This window comes from Poeciliopsis prolifica, unplaced genomic scaffold (assembly GCF_027474105.1).
Source record: "Poeciliopsis prolifica strain line A6 unplaced genomic scaffold, Auburn_PproV2 SCAFFOLD003, whole genome shotgun sequence".
NCBI classification, from domain to species: Eukaryota; Metazoa; Chordata; class Actinopteri; order Cyprinodontiformes; family Poeciliidae; genus Poeciliopsis; species Poeciliopsis prolifica.
This window is the reverse complement of record NW_026562378.1, coordinates 11,362,187-11,382,817: the sequence shown is the minus strand read 5'-3', so window position 1 is coordinate 11,382,817 and position 20,631 is coordinate 11,362,187. Positions and strand designations below refer to the sequence as shown.

The 20,631-nt window shown below is 38.4% G+C and overlaps 1 protein-coding gene across 6 annotated transcripts in view; it reads right to left on the bottom strand.

The window, feature by feature from the left end:
• Positions 1-1,958: 1,958 nt before the first annotated feature.
• Positions 1,959-20,631, bottom strand: part of LOC129353093 (inositol 1,4,5-trisphosphate receptor type 1-like) — a 75,830-nt gene continuing 57,157 nt past the window's right edge. For all 6 annotated transcript variants that reach the window (XM_055022293.1, XM_055022299.1, XM_055022324.1 and 3 more), the window contains 9 exons: positions 18,188-18,363; positions 15,927-16,091; positions 14,631-14,820; positions 14,447-14,539; positions 10,769-10,908; positions 8,943-9,108; positions 5,216-5,376; positions 4,375-4,536; positions 1,959-3,141 (listed from right to left, as the gene is read on the bottom strand). In XM_055022293.1, coding sequence (XP_054878268.1) covers positions 3,055-3,141; positions 4,375-4,536; positions 5,216-5,376; positions 8,943-9,108; positions 10,769-10,908; positions 14,447-14,539; positions 14,631-14,820; positions 15,927-16,091; positions 18,188-18,363 — 1,340 coding nt within the window. In that variant the 3' untranslated portion in view covers positions 1,959-3,054. The remainder of the gene's footprint in view (positions 3,142-4,374; positions 4,537-5,215; positions 5,377-8,942; positions 9,109-10,768; positions 10,909-14,446; positions 14,540-14,630; positions 14,821-15,926; positions 16,092-18,187; positions 18,364-20,631) is intronic.

The following is a 20,631-nucleotide window of genomic DNA, read 5'->3' as shown; positions in this document are numbered from 1 at the left end:
CTCCTCATGGCCCAGGAGCCCAATGACCCTGCCCATCCAGCTTATCCTGCACACGGTAGCTGCACCTGCCTGCTGCTTTCCCTGGATAATTACATCCCCCAAACCAATCCGTTCCTCTAGTCGTTTATTTTTTTTTATGTTTCAAAACCTTCGGTTTCTTACTTCAAAGATGCCTCGCTTGTGTTTCCCTTCTAGAAAATATTGTGTCACATAGACCTACAAAGATCAATATTATTCTAACTCTTTGAGGCTCCAATCATATTTAAAAAAGGCTCATTTGAATTTTCATATTATTATAGGTGGCAGCCACCCAAGCTGCCTCATCTACATCTAAGTATAGAATTGTTAAAAAAAAAAATCACAAGTCCTTATCTTGTAATTTAGGTGTTTTTGCATCAAGGCAGCCAGATGATAGCTTTCCATGTCCAATCAATAAATTGCAATGCATTATTTACTTATTTATTTTGCATGAAGGAATCTCCATTTACATAAATTTTTCACCTCATTTTTAAGATGGCAGTTATTTCTAAAAGGCTTTGCAAATCCTTGTTACGTGAGGATTTCGAGTCTCAAGGTGTTTAAAAAAAAATCTGCAATCAGCAGAGCATAATCCAGTTTGACCAGTCTAGATATGGCTAAAGATTATCTCATTTTTGAAAAACTGTGAAGAGCCCTTGAGTTTAGCTTTGAACTTAAATGTCATAAAACAGCAATCGAAATCTTTGTTTGAGTGCAACTCACTTATCACGTATGACAAAAAATGTAACTCATCACACTGGCTTGTGAATGTCATGCATCAATGCTCATACTAAAAGGGCTAGATTTTGAAATGCACTGCTGTAAAATTTCAGAAAACTTCATCTTAAAGGTGCACAGACCCACGAGCCAAACCAGAGTCTAATTGTCCATCAAGTCACCAGAGGTGGCCTTAAAATCCATGTTTTTAATCTGACACAAGCAAAAGTGAACCCCCCCCCCCCCCCAAAAAAAACCTTTCAAACTGCACAATTCCAAACTTTTGCTTTCTGTGACTCCTCTTCTACATTTTTTGTGATCAAACATATGTATCCCAGTTTTAATAAAAGCTCTACTTTAGTATTAAGATGGTGAAAATATTTATTTCCCTTTAAAACTTTCAAAAAACCCACCCCACTGTGAGAACTCGTCGGACGTCCGACTGATGGTGTTGCTGGAAAAGCACCAGAGACTGAAATAGCAACAGGGCAGCCTGAGGGCTGGGGGATTTGCTCCAGAAAGAATGTTTTTTTTTTTATTAGTGCTGTGCAACATTTAAGAAACATTTCGTCTTTTATATACTATAACTTTTCTCAGAGTATATGATGCCCAACCCTCTAACAACCCTCTCCAGAATTTTTAGCAGTGATCTTGCTAAAAACAGTGGATTGGATTTGTCCCGTTATTTAATAAAATAATTTACTCATTTTCTGCCACCAGTTAAGAATAAAGTTGATTTTCTATAATATATTTTATGTATTATATGTTTAGTATAATATATTTTAGAATATACTAAACCAAAAGAATCCAAATAAAAAGTGACTAATCAACTTAAGTACTGTATATTCTATAAATTTACATTTTCTAAAGTCTTAAAATTTCAAATACTCAAAAAGTACATATCATTAAACAAGCATGCCTTCTTAACACACAAGAATGCACTTCCTCATTTGAAGAGCAAAGCACATATAATTTACAAACTACTTTTCTGCAGTCTTCTTGAGTCATTCTTGCCTTTCGTGGCTTGGAGAGAACCGTGGCACCTACGCTGTCTACTGGTCAGCGGGTAAAATTTAATGATGCACTCAGAAGTATTAAAATAAACTGCGATGAAGCAACTTGTGGGGGAAATACCAACCAAGCCTTAGTTTCCTTTGAGCATGACATTTAGTTTGGCGTTCTCTTAATTTGTCAGGCTGATTCAGACATAGTTTTTCAGAGAGTATTTTACACACTTTCTTTATTTAAATAAACTCCAGGAATGTACAATTCAGACACAAACCGTCAATTAGTAGAAAAGCTTAGTTTGGTCAAGCCGCACACCAAGTGACCTCATACACACTCAAACACTCAAGAAGGCATTTTCATGAGGATGTTTTACAAAGTAGTTGTGTGCTACAAAAATATCAGTGTTTTGGACTAAATAGTAAAAAAAAGAGATACATAATTCAGTGTAGACACACGAAGGTTTGTGTTTTACTGGCTTCTATAAAGCCCCCTTTAATAATCACAACATAGAGATATTTGTTAGGATTTTCACCGTCCCTCCATGGATGTTTGCACCAGACATAATTTAAAGTTAAAGCTATGGACAGGTTTTAAGAAGTCGAAGTAATTTTTCTTTACAAAACGTTTCAATCTGAACTGCACAACACCAAGCAAGGCCTCAGTTAGAGATAACAGGGAGTTCAGAAAGTGATAAAAAATTACCTTGAGATTAAAAAGGAAAAAAAAAGAGTTTATATAATAAAAAAAGCCACAGTATAGGTAAGCTATTGTGATTGTCTTGTATTCATGTTTTAAATACAAAATAAGCTCTCAAGTAACTCCAAAATAATTCATCTTTGTTTACATATTGCATATCATATAAACCTATTGCCATCAGATGAAACCAATTATTCAATAACGTGGTGAAACAAATCTTCAAATCAAAGTATGGCCTGAGCGCTGGTGCAACACTGAAGACTTGATCCTCGACAAAAGGACACTTGACGAGAAAATCTCCTCCAGCAACAATGTGACTGAACTTTGGCTTTCAGGAGGAACAAAAGGCACAAAACATTCAGGGTCCTAAAGCTCAGATCAACATGTTCATTTCTTTGCCTCACAGGATTGACTTCGCAGATCTCCAGACACTCACACGCTGCTGAGGGTAACAACTTTCACCTTACATAGATACAAGCACGTCTGCTGAAGAACAAGTATTTTATGAGGGTCAGGTGAATCATAAAGTCAGAAATCCACCTGAAGCAGTTGGACACGTTGCCCTGCCAGGCAGTGCTGAGGCACTGGTGATAGGTGGACTCCCCTCCAGGGAAATCAGGCAGGCTGCTGGGGATTAATGTTCAGATGTGGGGGATGACCCAGAAGTCCCAGTCGTTGTTTTTGCTTCCTCTGCTCTGTCATCTGAAAGGGGGAAAAAAAAAGAAGAACAGCACAAAGGTGACATTTCAATTATAGGGACTTCTGTATTCTACTATTATGACCTCAGCCACCTCGCATTGCTGCTGTCAGACTGAGCTGTGTTCACTGAGAGGGCAGCTGGTGGAAAAATGTTGTGATACTAATAAACACCAAGAAATTAAATGCTGGCTATTATCAAAGAGTGGTGCCTTCTTAAGATTTTGCCAGTGCACTAGTGAACGTAAATAAATGTAAACATCCCTGAGCAGGAAGTAGAAATGCATCAAAGATGGGCTTGTAACCAGAATAGGACTATTTTAATCTTAAAAAGATCAGAAAAAGCACCAAGCTAAATATGATTAGGTTGACTGACTAGTTTCATCTCTTTAAAATGAAGCTCAGTGACACAAACATAAAGAAAAACACAGTTTTTACTGTTTACCTACAGAGTTTCTCAAAAGGGAAAAACAGAGAATCCTTTAACAAGTAATGATTTAACTGTTCAAAATCTTCTAGTGATTTTTGATATATTTCACATCAACATCATCAAAAACCAATGGGGAGGAATAGATGTTGGTGTGTTTATATTGTAAACTGAATGTGTCGATGCAGACATTTTCTAAAAATGAAGAAAAGTGCTCATTTAAAAACAGCTATCCAGAGTAATGGAGTTGAGAACTGGGAGTAACCGTCTACAGCAGGGGTGGGCAATCCTGGTCCTTAAGGGCCGGTGTCCTGCAACTCTTGAATGTCTCCCTGGTCCAACACAGTTGAATTAAATCACTGACTCACCTCCTAAGTGCAGTCAGGTTCTCCAGAGTCCTGCTAATGACCTCAGTATTTGACTTGAAGTAGAGACACATCTAAAAGTTGCAGGAGACCAAACCTCGAGGCCTGAAGTTACCCAACCCTGATCTACAGTGTGGACTAAACAAAGAGACTACTGGTTTAGTGTCAACAGTTGTGCTTACTCTGCTACATGTTCAATTTCAATTCCATGTTTGTATTTGTAAGTGATACTAAAAGCCCATTTTACAGTGACTGCTGTATTACTGGTCTCTTGCCCACTTTAAGGGTTGTGTGTTGTTTATTGGTGTGGTATTTTGGCAAGTACTGGTTCCCTACAACGGTGACAGCTCTACCAAGAAGGAACCAAAAGACGGAAGACGCTTTAATCCAGAGTTGCATCACGTGAGTTGCATCACGAGCGACTCTGTAGCTCGGTAGTGCAGATACCTGCTCCTTGAGCTCTGTCAGCTGTCCAGACAGGTTGACTACTAGTCTCATGGTCGACTCCAGCTTCTCCTGCAGGTTCCTGATTTCATTCTGCTCCCCTTCTGAGTCGCTGCTCACCAGGGACATGGCGCGCATCCGAGGAAACCAGTCCAGGTTGTGCTCCTGTGGATACCCAAGAATATGACCATTGTGTATTCATAACACCTGAACAGTAACTTTACTCTGGGTGTTTCCCTTGACTTTATATAGTTTAGGGAAAAGGCTGAAATGTTAGGATCATAGTACAACCAATAAATCATTGTTAGGTTTAATGTTAAACCACAGGCTTGTGTTTTCTTGATTTCCCAACTTCCTCTTTGGCTGCACCGGTCGGCTGGTATTGTTGAATGGCTAAAACCAGCATGTCAGTTAAGATTAGAAAAGAGGAAGAGATTAGCACACTGGTGTAAACGTGCTTTTGTGTCATGAGCCAGGACATGTTCGAAAGTGTGAATCAGTAACACTAAAATATATTTTGCCTAACTGCTGTTGCCAAAAACGTGACAGAACCTGGCTAGCTTTTGATTCACGACTGACAACATCTGTGACTTGAGAAACTCCCTAGTTCCACAAAAAAACGTTGAAATAACTTTTAAAAAATCCTTACAAAGTTAGCCAAGTATATGTTTCTGAAGAAAAGACATGACACAATCAACTGTTCCTTTGAACCCTTTCAAGTAACTCAACCAGCAAATAATTTCCCAAAGTGCCTATATAAGACAGTCAGTGCAGCATGTTTCCAACAAATGAGCTTCCACCGTCTGCAAGGAGGCATGGGTATTTCTGGGTGTTTTTTTTTTACCTTGATCATTTCTGCCACGTAGCTCTCGGGCCCTGTGTATTCTGTGGAATCTTTCACTTTCACCAACACTATGAAGTACAGGTAGTGCCACATGTTGTGCTCCTCTTTGATGTGCTCTTCAAACGTCACTGTCTTGTTGTCAAACTTGTCACGCTCCAAACCTGCAGCGCAGAAGGCACAGCGTTGGCAGTTGTGTGCGGTTTAGAAATAGAGAAAAAGAAACAAACAAGAATAACTGCTGCTGATGGCTTCTTATTCCCTACTTTTTGTTCTTTTAGCAGTATTATTATCTTGGAGCGTTCGTTTCTCTATAGGGAATACCAGTGTAATTTGATAAAAAAATAATAAAGGTTTGTTTTTTCTTTTTTTTTAGCTGCCCAGGTGCGTTGCCTGTCAGCTTTCCTTAAAGTATTGGTCATATCTCATTTAGTCTTTTTCTCATGAACCCAATATTGTCTACCATCTCATCTTATGAGCCACACATGTCGTTATCCTCCCGTTAAAGTATGAAGAAGTATGTCCTCTGGCTGATTACACCTATTGTTTAGCCAAGTCATGCCTGGATACGATGACAGCAAGTAATCAGGTCTTTTTCCAGGTTGAGGGAATATCACAAATTCCTCTTTCAAGGAGAAGACAGAAGGAGGAAGAGACAGGCTTTTTACTTCTGTGCTTCATTTGTTTTGCCTTGAAACTCAAACCTTGGAATGATATAAGAGTTTTATAACCTTGCTCCAGTTGCAAGTTGGCAATCCAGTTAGGTTAGCTAATTGTTGTACACAGGGATCAAGCTAGCCTCCACTTGTAAGACAAGACAATCATGGTATATTTTGCTAGATATTGCATGTTCAGTAATATATATTGGTCAGTGATTTCTGTCGGACCAATACAAGTTGGAAAAGACAGTGCACAGAATTTAAATAAAATTGCAGCTAAAACCAGTTTTTACCTAATGAACTTCTATATTGAGTTGTCAAAATCATTTTTCTTGTGGGCCACATCAAGATAATGAATATCCTCAAAGGGCCAGCTGGCAGAATGTATTGATAGAAGTACTTATTAGCAAATTGTTAAAATATTGGTGTTCTCTGGATTTAATGAGTCCTTCTTAAAAGGACAGAATTCAAACACATTGGGCCCTTTTACAGCAAAATCAAGCAACTATGTTCCTGTCAGATGTTATAAAATGTTGTCATTTAAAAGAAATTTGACTTCATAATTTGGATACCTTAAAATTGGTCTCTATAAGAAGCTCTAGATACCCCACTTCCAGGATGTCATCACAACAGTTTGTCTCAAATATATATATATATATATATATATATATATATATATATATATATATATATATATATATATATATATAATATATATATATATATATATAAACACTGATTTAACTCTAGATTCTAGTAAGCACATTATGTGCAATACAAATAACATTTGACTTTGATTTGATTTGAGTTTTACACACGTCGTTTAGATAATGTGTTCAGTATCTTGTTTAAAAAAGCAGGGATAACTTTTTATGTTAAAAACACCAATCCTCAAATTGCAATGTTTAAAAAAACCTCAAAAGAAAGTGAAAATTCTTTTGCAAGTATTGGTGAATCTCTAATCGTAAGGAAAACAAAAACATATAAAGGTAAAAAAAAAAAAGACATGTCTTAATTGAAAGCTGAGACATCAACATTATAATAATTAAGCCAACAAAGTAATTCTCATAAATAAGAGGAGAATTGTAGGATGGTGTGACGCTTAGCAATTCATAACTTGGATCTCCTGCATTGAGAAACTCGTCCTGTTTCCTAACTTTTTCCACGGAAGATAGAAGTGAGCTAGATCTGTTGCACAAAGACAAGACAAATTCGTCTACAGGTAAAAAATCAGATCAGTGTGTGCAAGACGTACATGGAGTAATTCAATCATTCACCACAAACCCCATGAGATCGACAAACTGAATAGAACACACCGAGAGACAGAATGGCTTATAAAACCAAGCCGGAGGACGTCAGGCGACTTAATTCCTGCGGAGATCAGCTCCTAATCTCTGCATCTCCTGTTCTCTTGTGGTCCTTCTGGAAACCATAGAGACAGCAGCTCCCCCTGTGGCCTGGCCTTATTTAACGTGACTGACTCACAGCCGATGGCTGGCTGGCTGACATAATGCTGTTCTCCTTCCATATGCTTACCACTTGTTCTGACTGCCTGTCGCAACATATGCATGCTCTCACACACGCTCCCATTCTGCATGTACTACTGCGCTCACACTCATTAGGGTTAGGATGCACACGCTGTCTGACATGTACTCTTTGGAAACATGTTTTGGTCATGTCAGGACATGCAGAAGAACCGTTTAATAGCAGAAAGGCAGTTTGGCTAATCAGTGGAAATGCGCAGAAACATATGGTAGGGGAATCAAGAGTGTGCATGTGATTGAATGTGTAGGAGAGAATGTGTGTGCGTGTGAAACAGACATGAATTATGGAGGCGAGCAGAGCGGTGGCAGGAAGCTCTCATGACTCAGCCTTCGTTGGAACGACAGCATAGTGAAAAAGAGGGAGGAGGAGAAGAGAGGGACTTCAGCATAGACCTCTACAGACCTACTTACCAGAAACCACTACTGCAACCTGGAATCTAGTGCTCAAGCTTGGAAATATGGGAATGAAAGGAGTCAAGTAAAAAGCCCTTCAAACAACAGAAAGTAGCCGTATCACTCAGACATGAGTCTGCACTTGAAAGTTACTGATGATGCACAAGTGCTTTTCGTAGCCTGAAATATCATGGAAATTTCAATCTACTGCAGCAAATATATTTAAAGTGGTTTTAACTTGTAGGTAATATGGCCTAAGTCTGAGATGGTTTGGGGAAACGTGATCAATTCCTGGTGTTTTGTGAAGTTTAAAGTCAGCAGGTACATCAAGCATTTCATGTTTTCTTTTGCTGACAAACTATTAAGATGTTGGTTTTATTTTTAGCAGGACTTGGCACCTGCTCACACAGGCCAAAGTGCCAGAAGCTGGTCTATTAAGCATGGTGTTATTGTGCTTGATTGGCCAATAAATCAAGCTATTTCTCTCAGGACCCAAACTCCAGGGAGAAACTGTGGAACATTGTCATAAAGACAAGTTGAGACTCAGCATTTGGCCCTGTGTCGTAGCCCTTTAAATACATGAGCTATGATGAGAATGTGCCCAAAAGAAACAATGCTAAATAATTATTAATATCCAAATAGCAGCAGTGAAGACGTAATTTAAAAAACTACTTGTCACATACTTTTGAATCAGTTTCCTAAAAGCTAATTCTGTATCCTTACCCTGGCTATTTCATTGCTAATGGTAAACAGTACATCGTAGTTAATCGGTAACCGAGGATAATGTGTCCTTACATGAAGCCAATCCTGAAATACAAGTCATGAAAGACAAGGAGGAGACAGTGTTGCTATGAGCTATCTGCAGACAACAGTTTTTTTTTTTAAAAACATAAAATTGTATTAGGAAATCACACCACTTTGTGAAAAAAGCCACAATGCTGTGAATTTCCTCTAAAGTCAGTAAATGTCAAGACGTAGAAGAACTCCTCCAGACTTCAACACATCCGGTAAAGATGAACGAAGCACAACCTCCCTTTAAAAAGTGGAAAAATCCAACCAATAGATTTATTCAATTGGGATTTTGCCAATAATTTAGTCCATTCGGACCCACTACAAAAACCCTAACACACTCACCACAGATGAAGCAGGTAGTTTTCAAAATTTCTTCTTTCTTCTGTTTTTCACTTCTCAAGTCGGCAAAGGTGTCGATGATGACACCAAAGATGAGGTTGAGGACGATGATGATGACCATGAAGAAGAAGAGCAGGTCATAAATCACTCTGGCTGCAAACAGTGGCTCCTAAGTTGGATAAAGAAAATAAGGGTGCAGTGTGTAAATCCTCAGTATAACAGAAAACAAATATAAAAACAAAATGAACTGACGTGGTTTCAGTGAGGAAAGTAGACATGTTTCATAGATTCACATGTGGAGATAATTATTTGAGTTAAAAACGAGGTTAAGCTTGCTTGTCACGGATAAAAATGGGGCAACATGTGCTAACAGAGGCTAACGTAACAGAGACACCAGAGAGTTAACATAATGCAGCCCGTCTTATGTGAACCTTATGTGTTCAGTCTTGGATACATGGGTCAAATTCAGATACTCATTTTAAATAGAGATGTGGAAACATTTTTTTTTTTTTTATTCTTTCTTTCTTTCGCCATCTCCCTTTGTTCAGAATCTACATCATTGAGTCTTCTTATGATTTATTTTCTTCAGCTCATCACACCGGGCGTTCATAAGATTTACATCTGTTTTGGATCATTACTCATTACCAATTCCAAAACCCGCATGAGCACAAATTCAGTATCTGCGATAACATCTCCGGGACATCTTTGGAACTCAGCGAGTGAAGGTTCTTAATAGCAACTCATTTCTGTGCTACCAAGAGGTTCACGCAACATGACAAAGCTGAGAGAGTCCCACCTAAGAGTGGGACTGTGATGTTTTTCTACATTTTCATCCATCATTTCAAACCAGATCCAGTTGGAGAGTTCTGGAAAAGCTCAATCTTAATGTTTTTCTGCCAAAGAAAAGATTGTATTGCAGACCTAGAAGCATAGTAAACTATGATCACTAACAAAAACATTAGTAAGGAAGGAACAGAAAATGTTCTTTTTTTCTTGACATGGTGGTGTAAAATTGCTTTAATGGGGACATGCCGATCCCCCAGATGCCACTCTGATGCTGTTCTTGAAGAGACTTTCAGAGTTTTATTGAGTCTTCATCACATCTTCCTGAGACTTGGCAAGATAAACATGGGTTCTCATTCAGGTCAGTAGCTAAAAAAAAGGCCTTTTTTGTCATGTTGTGCTTATAATCCATTGACTAATTATAAACTCTGATCAACTTAAAATAAGAGAAAAAAGTCTGTCAGAAGAATATTTCTAAGTAACTGAAAGGGGCACCAAGATGTTTTCTTCCACTGAAAATGTAGTTAAAAGGTAATTTTTTTCACATTTTCATTAGGAATTGCTGCTGTAATGCAAGAATATTTTTATTTTACTTTAACACATCTTTACCAGGGTGCCAACAAATTTCCATCTGCCTTTATTAAACGCTCACCAATAAATTTGAAGAACAAGAGCACTGACCAACTGTGCCTTTCTTCAAAAGTCTCAGCCGACATTTCACATTTCTGATCTGAGTAACAGTGTATTGCAAAAGGGTGAGGGAGCAAGTCACATCCTCTTTTTGACGTCATTTGTGGTTCGAGTTGAATTTAGTGGAAATCTATTTTAAAGTTTCATTCCCTAACACAAGCCAGAGGCAGTGCAGCTGTTGGGAAACATTGTGAAAGCGCCACGCTTTTGAAATAAAAACAAGTTCGGTTCACAATGAGCTCAGAGCCAACTCACATGACCTGTGCTGCTGCAGCAGCTGCAGCAGCAGATACAACACCCTCCCAGGACACATACACGCACACACATGCCTGGAACCAATTCAGACAGGAATTTACCTCCTTAGAAGGCTTGCGGAGAACATCTCCCACACCTCCTCCGCTCCTCAAGCCATGACTCAGCACCGTAACTATACACATGAGTAGAGAATCGCACGTCCGCTCCATGTCGTTTTCATCCTCGCTGTCGATCCCAAACTCTGAGGAAGGAAAAAAGAACCGGGACATTTTAGCCAATGTGAAGCAAAAAGTTTTACAAGAACTGCAAATCAAAGCTTTCGCAGAATAGGGACAACATTGCTCTAGATCTTATTTTATGAACTGGTGTAACTGGACAATCAGGAAGTTAAGGACTTTATGTAACACAAAAAAGCCATGCACAAAAGACTGCATATAATCCTCACTAATTTCACTTAAGCAAGACATTATTATTTTTACATGCACCAAATATGCACTCCTGTTGTTTTTATGGCCAAATGTAGCTTTAATGGTGACATTGTAAGGAAAACAAGATCAAGCAAATATTATCTTTATTCAAAAACAGTCCATAAATCATCAACTAGGTTGTAATAATAGGGCATAGTCTGGGCATGAGTCAGCAGCACAAGACTAATGTATGATCACCTGTGATTAAAAAGCTAACAACAAAGGTACAGCACTTCTGCTATTATTGCAACCATATTGATTACTACAGTTACAATACGAGCGTCTGTACGATGTATTTTTATTTAGATTTAAGTCAAAAGTAGTTCATCAACATGATTTTTAAATGAACCATGTCTTTGATAGAAACTGTTCTTGGCTTAATTTTCATAACTTGTTGCAGGTCCCACAAGTTTAGAAGAAAACTGTTCCTTGTTATCTTGCAACTGAAGTATTGCCTGAACATGTAGTCAGTCCTGAAAACTGCAGTGGTCAAATGTCTTTTAAAGACGCCTCAACACTAAGTAGTCACAGGTCCATACCTTGCCTAACATCTACTTGCATTTTTGATTTAAAGAATATTTTTAATGTAGCATGCTGAATTACTGAGACTCCATCTGCAGAGGTTTTAATACATCTTAACTATGAGCCATCAAAAACTTCTACCTGGGATTTAGTGGAACTCAGGATTGAATCTGACACAGTTTCGCTTGGCATAATGATTGATAGACAGGGAAAGATCTGGTGTTGTCCTAAGCAGCTCCAGATCTTATTTCAAAATTTTTGGAATAATTTATGCTATTTGGAAAGATAATATCAGGAGTACCTCAAGACTCCTGGACACTTTTATTCAGCATCTACACAATCAACATACGTTAAACTTTTGTGTCACAACTTGAAAATAGTCTATTACAATTGGTTAGTGTGTCCATAATGTAAATGAGACGATGAGTCAGACTTTGCAGCAGCTCAGCATCAGATGGAGTTGTTTTTGTTACCAAGACTGCAAAGTTAGAAACAAAAAAATATTCCTAAACTGTATGAGGGTTAAAACAGCACATTATGCAAACAGTGCTATGTGTCATGATAGAGTGAGACCTCAAAGTCAAACTTCATTTTAAGGCTGTGAAGTTCTTTATGGACCAATAAAAATCTAACATAAGCAGTGAGTTGAGGACTGGTAAAATGTGATCCTTTTTCCTGGTGTTGACCAGAACTTTGACAGCAGCATTTGGGACGAGTTGCAGCTGGTTGATTTTTTAAGGGACCTGTAGGGACACCATTTCGTCATCCATAGTATTTCTGTGATCTGTTTTAATGGAAGTGCTTTACTCTGGCTATATTTTTAAGGGTTTCTGGTCAGGTTTGAATCATGTAACCCCAAAAGCCTTCAGATATTCTGTGTCCTCAGGACCAAAACTAAACATGAGAAGGTTTCCTTTAGTCTCTGTGCTATTCAGCTTAGGAACAAATTCCTTCAAAGCCTGAGATGTGCAGAAACTGTGGGCTCCTTTTAAATCACGTTTAAATCATGTCTAAACACATTATCACTTACAACAGCTTTCTTATAGTCAGCAAAGGCTTTGGTAATTTTTTTCTATCGTATCTAAGCTATTTATTTGTCAAATTTGCATTTTAATGTCTCCTTTTTAAGGAGCATAAATTTTCAATCTTGTTCTTTGGATAGATTTTGTATTATAATGTAATTGTGTTTTTTCTGAACCGTATTTCCCCTGAGAAGAATTACCTTGTGTATAAATGGTGCTAACAAATAACCTCATCTTTTTATACACAATCATAACATAAAACAGACACACCAACTAACATTAGCACTAGTTCTTAAGGGTCTATTGAGCAAAATGTAATTACTTCCTACAGGTTATGAGAATACTTTCACAGCATCTATGAATATTAAAATTGCACTTCATAAAAATATTTTCCTTAATAAGAGCGATGGGTTGGTACCTCACAACTCTTTTTTTTTCACAACCATAAAAATTTCCAAGCTGCACAACTTGTCATTCTTGTGAGTGAAAAGTGGAGTAGCTTTTCTTCAGCCAGCGTACAAGCAGTGCGCAGCAACACAATGCCTTTACGGCATCACAACGATTTATATGGACATGGAAATCTTTCCGTATAAACTTACATTTACATGGAAAGAAGTTTCTCTGATGTCTTATTAAAAGCACTTGAAATAGCAATAGTAAACTTTTTAAGGGAGACATTGATAGCAGGAAGTGGCCTACACCTAAAATAGAAATAAATTCCCACTTTAAGTTGAAGGTGTACTCTACTGATTCATAACAAGGATCCCTGATTTTAACTCCACATTCCTCATCAGTCGTGTTTACATGCTTTGGCTCCAAGTGTGACGCCTATTAGTCAAAGCAACAATGTTTTTGTTTTGGTGAAATTTGAGACAGTGAAATCTTAATCAAAGCAGTATATAGGCCATCTTAACATTAGAGAAGGAGGGCAGTTTAATGCTCCTAAAACAAGACTCATTGAAATTACATGTTTCTATGCCCAGTTTCAAAGTTGTGGGTTCAAAATTTTTTCTTGGCTTTAGGGAACATTTTCTGTCTTTTATGTAGGTAAAATATAGAAACATTTCAGCTGTGGGCTAGTTCATAGATAGTAGATGTCACAATTTTCTTTGCAATAATTTTAGACCTCATAAACTTCGCTGCAAGTCTTCTTTTCAGTCTTAAAGTCACCAAACAGTCAGACTGAAGTAAAGTTATTGGGAATTTACTGCTTTACTCCGGGATGCAACAGTTAATCGATGTCACATGCAGGTTGACGAAGTCGCATGTGAACTCTTTGGATCAAATTGCAGTCATATGGCACTCATATGAGTCACATGCAGGCAGGTGTGCCTTGGTGCCAAAATAAAGAACATAGGAAAACTAAACACATTAAAAAAATATCTTACAATATTATTTTCCTTTCTGTGGTCTGATAAGTCACTTCTCTGGTATCTTCCTCATAATACGTGCCGATTTTACAGGCAACTACCCCTTTCTTTGTAAAAATGATTCAACAGCCCATTTAGAAAACACGGAACATGAAACCAAACCCGAACCAAACCCATCTACCAATTCACTTCTAAGTGCTCAAATGAAAACCAACTTTTCATCCTGAAAAGGTGAACTCAGGATATACAGGTAGTTTACTTCAAAAACTGACATAAAAACCATAATTTATAGGCTTCTTGACCACCCTCAAACATTCAGAATGTTGAGGGTGGAACAGTATATTTTTAAACCAACACTCTCTAAAAAAAAGAATATGATGCATCACATTATTAATTACCTTCCTGCTGAGCATTGTTGCTGCAGTTCTCATTAAGGCCTCCTTGACACAGTCCTGTGTTCAGATACTCTCCAGGGAGACTGGCTCCACTTTCTGTAAAATAAAAACATAACAAAGCACAGATTTTAGTGACATCTAAAACAACAAGGACACCTGTGACAAATGGACGCCATTGTCTCCTTACTTTGGGTTGTGTTGGCAATACGGTCCACCTCTAAGATGAAGTCATCTTTGAAGAAGATGTAGCCGACGATGGAGAACAGGTAGACCAGGATGAGCGCAAGAACAGCCGTCAAAACGATGGAGCGTCCGTTTCGGGTCACGCTCTTGATCACATTCAGCAGGGTCTCTTCTCTGTATACCAGGTCAAAAAGCTGCAGGAAAATAGCAGTACAAAGCAACAGAATTAAGAATCTGTAAAATGAAGAAAGTTATAAATTTTGAGAAAAAAATGCTTTGGTTTTTCTTCCTAAATTTAGTTTCCTTTCTCAGACGACGCAAAAGGCTCTGGTCAGTATGAATCTTACGGCTTCGTAACATTTTTTATGATCCATGTTCTTCTTGATGTTCTGCAATTCATGGTAACAATGAAAATTTCACAGGCAGCTTGAGTAGCAAACCTGCAGTCAGCTAATTATGTAATTATCTAATTGAATTATGCAAAATCAACTTTTTTTTAGCTTTATAGCATGTCATAATGTTATTTCTTTGTCAAAAGCATGCCTGCAGTGTTTCTTTGATTTTTCTATTGCATATTTGAAAAAAAATAATTGAATCACCTGTGGCAGCAATTTGTGGGTGCCTAAGCACTTTCTCCCACAAAGAACCACCTTTTTCCACAAAGCTCCTCCTTGGAGCTGCAGTCTCCAAGCTCAGCTTCCGCCTTACAGAGCAACTCTCTCACTCAGCTCCTCTAGACTAGGAGCAGCGGTGATTAGAAAACACCTGGTGAAACTGCACATCTGCTGACTCTGTCTTATGAACTACTTATCAGTTCAGCGCTTCTAAGAACGGTTGTAAACGGCATCATGGAGTACCATTGTTGTAATGGCATACTTAAGGCAAGCCTCTTAAAGAGACACAAGCCAATTTTAAGGCGTTAAATTGGAAAGTAAAAATTATTTCAAGTTATGTTTGATATATGCAACATTTTTAAACAACAGAATATAATAATGTTACTTCACTGTGCTATAAAATGGCACTATGTTCCTACAAAATACATAATCCCAGCTTCTTAACAGAAATGCTGATTGTAGTTTTCAAACAATCGTAGTTTATAAAAGTGATGGGTCCGGCTCCAATAGTTTCCAAATAACTTTCCTTGTTGTTCGTAACATGTTTTGAGGCAAAAATGCAAACAATGGCACAGATAAAGCAACTTTTTGATTTGGACCAAATTCGCCTAGACTAAAAGGATTTAATTTCCATTTCAAAATGAATTTTACCAATCGATTTAACCCAAAGCCTGCTTCTGTCTTACCAGCAGGCTGTAGAAGAAGACATGACCAAACACTCCCAGGCAGCAGATGATGAGGTAGAGGAGATGATAGAGGAACTCGAAGTCCATCACCATGGCTTTGTATCCTCGTGTGAAAGTCCCTCGGTTTCCAACAAAGCTTATCAGGAAGATAATTTTATTACAAACCTAGAACAAAAAAGGTAATGTTTGGTTATTGTTAATGCCAATGAGGGATGATAAATCATTAATACTTCTGAGGGTGGCATCCTATTAATAGGGGCTCTACCATAGAAAAAACATGCTGACATCAGTGATGGTGAATTTTGAACTAAGTGAAGGCACACTATTAAATTTATTCCATTTAAGAAGCTTGGTTATCTGTGTAGATTAAGGGATTAACAAAAACCCGGTTAATACATCTTGAATGGGTCCTGCTTGAGAAACCTCACTTCTTCGTCATATGTCTGTATATAATTTAACCCACTTTCTTTCTCGGTGGCGTGGTGGTGTGTGTGGGTAGGTTGGGTTTTGACATCCTGGAAAATTAGGATTTTGATCAAAAGTAAAAGGAAGATCTAAACAAATATGTAAATGCTTAAGTTTGGATATAAATCTTTGGGTCTAATTCAAGAGTTCTGAATTTGTAAGACAGAAAATTATAAACAAACAGCCAAACAAGGGAGAAATCTGACCACCTGCATATAAACTAGATTTCAGAGTTACCAGGTTACTGCAGCACATGGCAACATCTCTGGTTTCTTGTTTGACCCTTTTTTTTAAATCTCATAACCTGCATTTGTTTGTACATGTCAACAAAAGCACCCAAAAGAAAGTCAATGAATTTTTATTTTTAATTTTAGAGCATTAGGTGCTTTTAGGAGCATTTAAAAAAAGTACTAGCAAAACTGTAGTGTCATTTCTGAGGTCCAGCTTGGCGTCTTACACCAGGCAACACAGCACTGGCAGGAGGAGCTGGACGGGCAGGAGGGGCAATGAGAGGGGCATGTGTAGTTCGGGCCTGCCAAACGACCGTTAGCATGGGAGGGGAAAGAAGAAGTGGAACTAGCTGGGAGGAGGTTTCTCAGCACTTGAAAGTGCATACACTGGTGACTTCAATTCCATTTCTCTGGGGAAAATTAATTTTAAACCACACGGAGACATTTTCTCACAGAAAGCATCAAGATGAAGAATCTTAAATAGTTTCGATCAACAGTATTCAGTCATGTGCAGAGTTCTGTGAAACCAGCCACAAAAATGGCCGTGCACATAAACTGACAGATAGGGCATAGAGAGTGTTAACCAGAGGCTAAGGGGCCTCTGGTAACTTTGGATGAGCTGCAGAAAACCACAGCTGACTCTGTCAGTTGAACCAATATTGGTTGTCTACTGTAAACTTCTTCTTTGGTGGAAGAACTGCAAGAAGAAAGCCATAACTGAAAGACTTCAATAAGAAGTTCAATTTTCCACAAACCATGTAGGGAACAAAGCAATCATGTGCAAGAACAATTTTGAATAAACAAAACCATTTAAGATGCATTTAAGACCATGTATTGAGGCCAACTTCCCATATTCATCTGAACACGCCATCTCTTATTGAAACATAGCATCATGTTTTAGGGATGCTTTTCGTCATAAGGGTCAAGGAAGGTTGTCAAGGTTAATTGGAAGAAAATGACTGTAGACATGCAGTCAGCGTCACTATGGACTGGGTGTGTTTGAATGGCCCAGTCAAACTGCAGAGCAAAATCCCAATGGGAATCTGTGGTGAGACTGGGAAGCTGCTGTTTATGGATGCAAGTCATCCAGTGAGTCTGAGCGTTTTCAAAAAGAAGGATGGGAAAAACATATCTATGTGATAATAGCAGGCAAACAAAGACACACTCAAAAAGTGATTCCACAAGTGAGTAAATACTCAGAACTCCAAGCTTTTAAGATAACCTTTGTAAAAAGTCTGAAAACCATGTACAAAATTACACTTACCCACTAATTTTGGTTGCTCTATCATATGAAATCTCAATAAATTATGTTGATGTTTGTGGTCCTTGCATGACAACATTATGAAACAACAAAGGATATGAATACTTTTGCATAGCACTTATCCCACCAAGCAATTTTCCTCAAATGCAGTTACAGAAAAATTTGTTTAAGAACCAAAATGTATTTTTCCTCTGTTTGTGCCTGAATAATAACACAAATCTACAAAAAATAACAATTATGAAACATTCAAATATAAACAGAAGTCAGTAGACTAAACAGCAGCACAAGGTTTTAAGGCAACTCACATTGAAAGCACCCAACAGGAAGAGCGTAGGCTCCAGGCCCACAGAGAAGATAAGACGGAGGATTGTGACAGCAACCAGGGCTAAGATACCCAGAGGCTTCGGCATGAGCAAAACAAGGACCAGTGCTGCAAAGAATCCCATCCACAGCAGTGCAGACAGATGGGGCTCCAAGATTCCTGCAGAACACACACACACACACACACACACACACAGATAAGGCAATTAACTGGGAAATGGCCAGACAGAACCCAATCAGATCTACCAAAAAAATTTGATTTTAAAGAATCTAGCAAACGATCCCTATATTTTGCCTGGACTCATCATCAGGCTGAACGTTGTTCATCATCATTTTCATTGTAGATTGAGGGTTCAACAACTTTTTCGGGTTACAAGTTATGAGATTACGGCTTTATAAATGTTCACAAGCTCTCAAATATATACAAATATCACTCATTAATTAAATTCCCAGGTTGCATAGTTCTTTATTTATGCAGTTTAAAATGAACATGTCATAAGCAAAAGTTTTGAATGAAAAGGAGTCGCTTGAAGAGAAAAAAATCTTATATTTTATAGTTGATGCCTCTTCCTGGCAAAATCTGTGAACTTCATTTAAATCTCATTTCCAACTACAAACCAAGGTTGTCAGCAAATTTTATAAAGTTTTAAAAGGGTTGAGGTCGAGGTCAAAGTCAGCTTAGATACATCTGGGTTTACTTTCCTGTTTGAACATCCAGTTGAGTCCAAGTTTAAACCTTCTGGCAACCGGAATCTGAAGGTTGTCCTCTTTTTTTCCTCCATCTATTGGGTGGAACATAGCAGTACTAGCAGCAGCTAGTAAGCTTTATTTTCACATCTCCAAGCATTCTTGTCTTTGGGAGTCAAACATCTTCATCTTTTAATGAGTCACTTTTGAAGCAAGGGATTCCTTCTTGGTAGGTCGCCTGGAAGTCCAGGTTCTGGACAGTGAAGTCTGTTTTCCACCATCTTTCAGTTTTGACAGCTTTGATCTTTGGTGGTTTCTGGATTGTTTCCATATCCAAGCCATTTTTCTTTTATAGTCTTGGTAACAAATGATTTAATGTTTGACAATTCAAGTCAAGACAAAGGGCTAATTAATTAATTAGGTGTTCCAAAAACATATCAGAACTTCATGGACTATCCCTGGAAGTTGTGTCCGTACCTGGACACCAGCAAATTTAAATGAGCTGCTCTTACAAAGTGGTGTGAAATATCCAGGCAGAATGATTGCAGAAGCTTGTTGAAAGCCGCAAAACATGCCAAATATTACTGTGTTTAGTGAGGGTGCATGTACAATATATTTTTGAGTCTGCATGTATAATTTTTATTTCCAACGTGTGCAAAATCTTGATTTTCTTTTTTTTAAAATTGCTTAAGTTTCTCACTGTGTTAGTCCAGTTAAGGCCTAGAAATAATTGAACATTATTACCCAGAATCTGAGTTTTAGTTCAGTACCTTAAACCTCTCCTGCATTAGAAAGTATTTGATTTCAAAATGAGTAAGTTACATAACACTAGAAGGTGTATGACACAGTTTTGTTGGGCCTGAGTGTGTACGTGTTCACACAAATCTTTAGAGGGAGCCAATCCGATGCTCCCACTGATCCTTAACTAAATCCAGGATTAGAGCCTAAAACATGGCTTTCATTTGGGAATGTGCCCATCAAGTTAAAATCTTCTACCAGGTTTGATTTGCTTAAAAGCCGAGGCCACACTTTAGCATTTCCTAAAAGATTACTCTACTGCATGCTTGGTCACAATCGAGATTAAAACCAGAAACAAGCAAAGAAGGAGAAAACTTCGAGGAGAATGAGACAGACAGGGAGCGAGAGACTGCTGCGGTCAGTTTGTTTTTTTCCTTCACTTGCCCCCCTCATTCTGTCCTTCCCCGTCTCTGGTTTTCTCTCCTTTCCAATCCCAGTGGAGATCACATGACAGGTGCCACTTACATAACAGCCTCTAAAAATACCTCAGCTGAAAGATTCATGAGGAATGAGCGGGGAGCAGCACGCAGCTCCTGTGATGTCGGAGACAGAAAGAGGCGCGCTTACGTGCGCCGTCAAACTCCCTTATGACTGCATGCAAATATCTGCAGGACAACTGCATAGCTGCACAGTTCGAAAGCTCGCGTGTGCTAAGAGTGTGGCATGCCAAGCCAACTTGCTCATCAAAAGCCGGTTAGTCATGCGTGCAGGCTGAACACACTGACCTAGATCTCTTGCTCTTATAACCTCCATTCTAAAGCCCTAAGTAATGGGGGAATGCGAGAGCACAGAGTGCATGTTTTTTCAAAGTCTGTGAGAGCAAAAGAGTAGACCCGGGTCAGAAGCCATAAAAAGTGCCTGTTTCAGCAGCTCAAAGGTATGCAGGAGTCTCACGTGATGTCACGCACACAGACCGAGCTCCAGAGGGCATAGAGACCCAGTC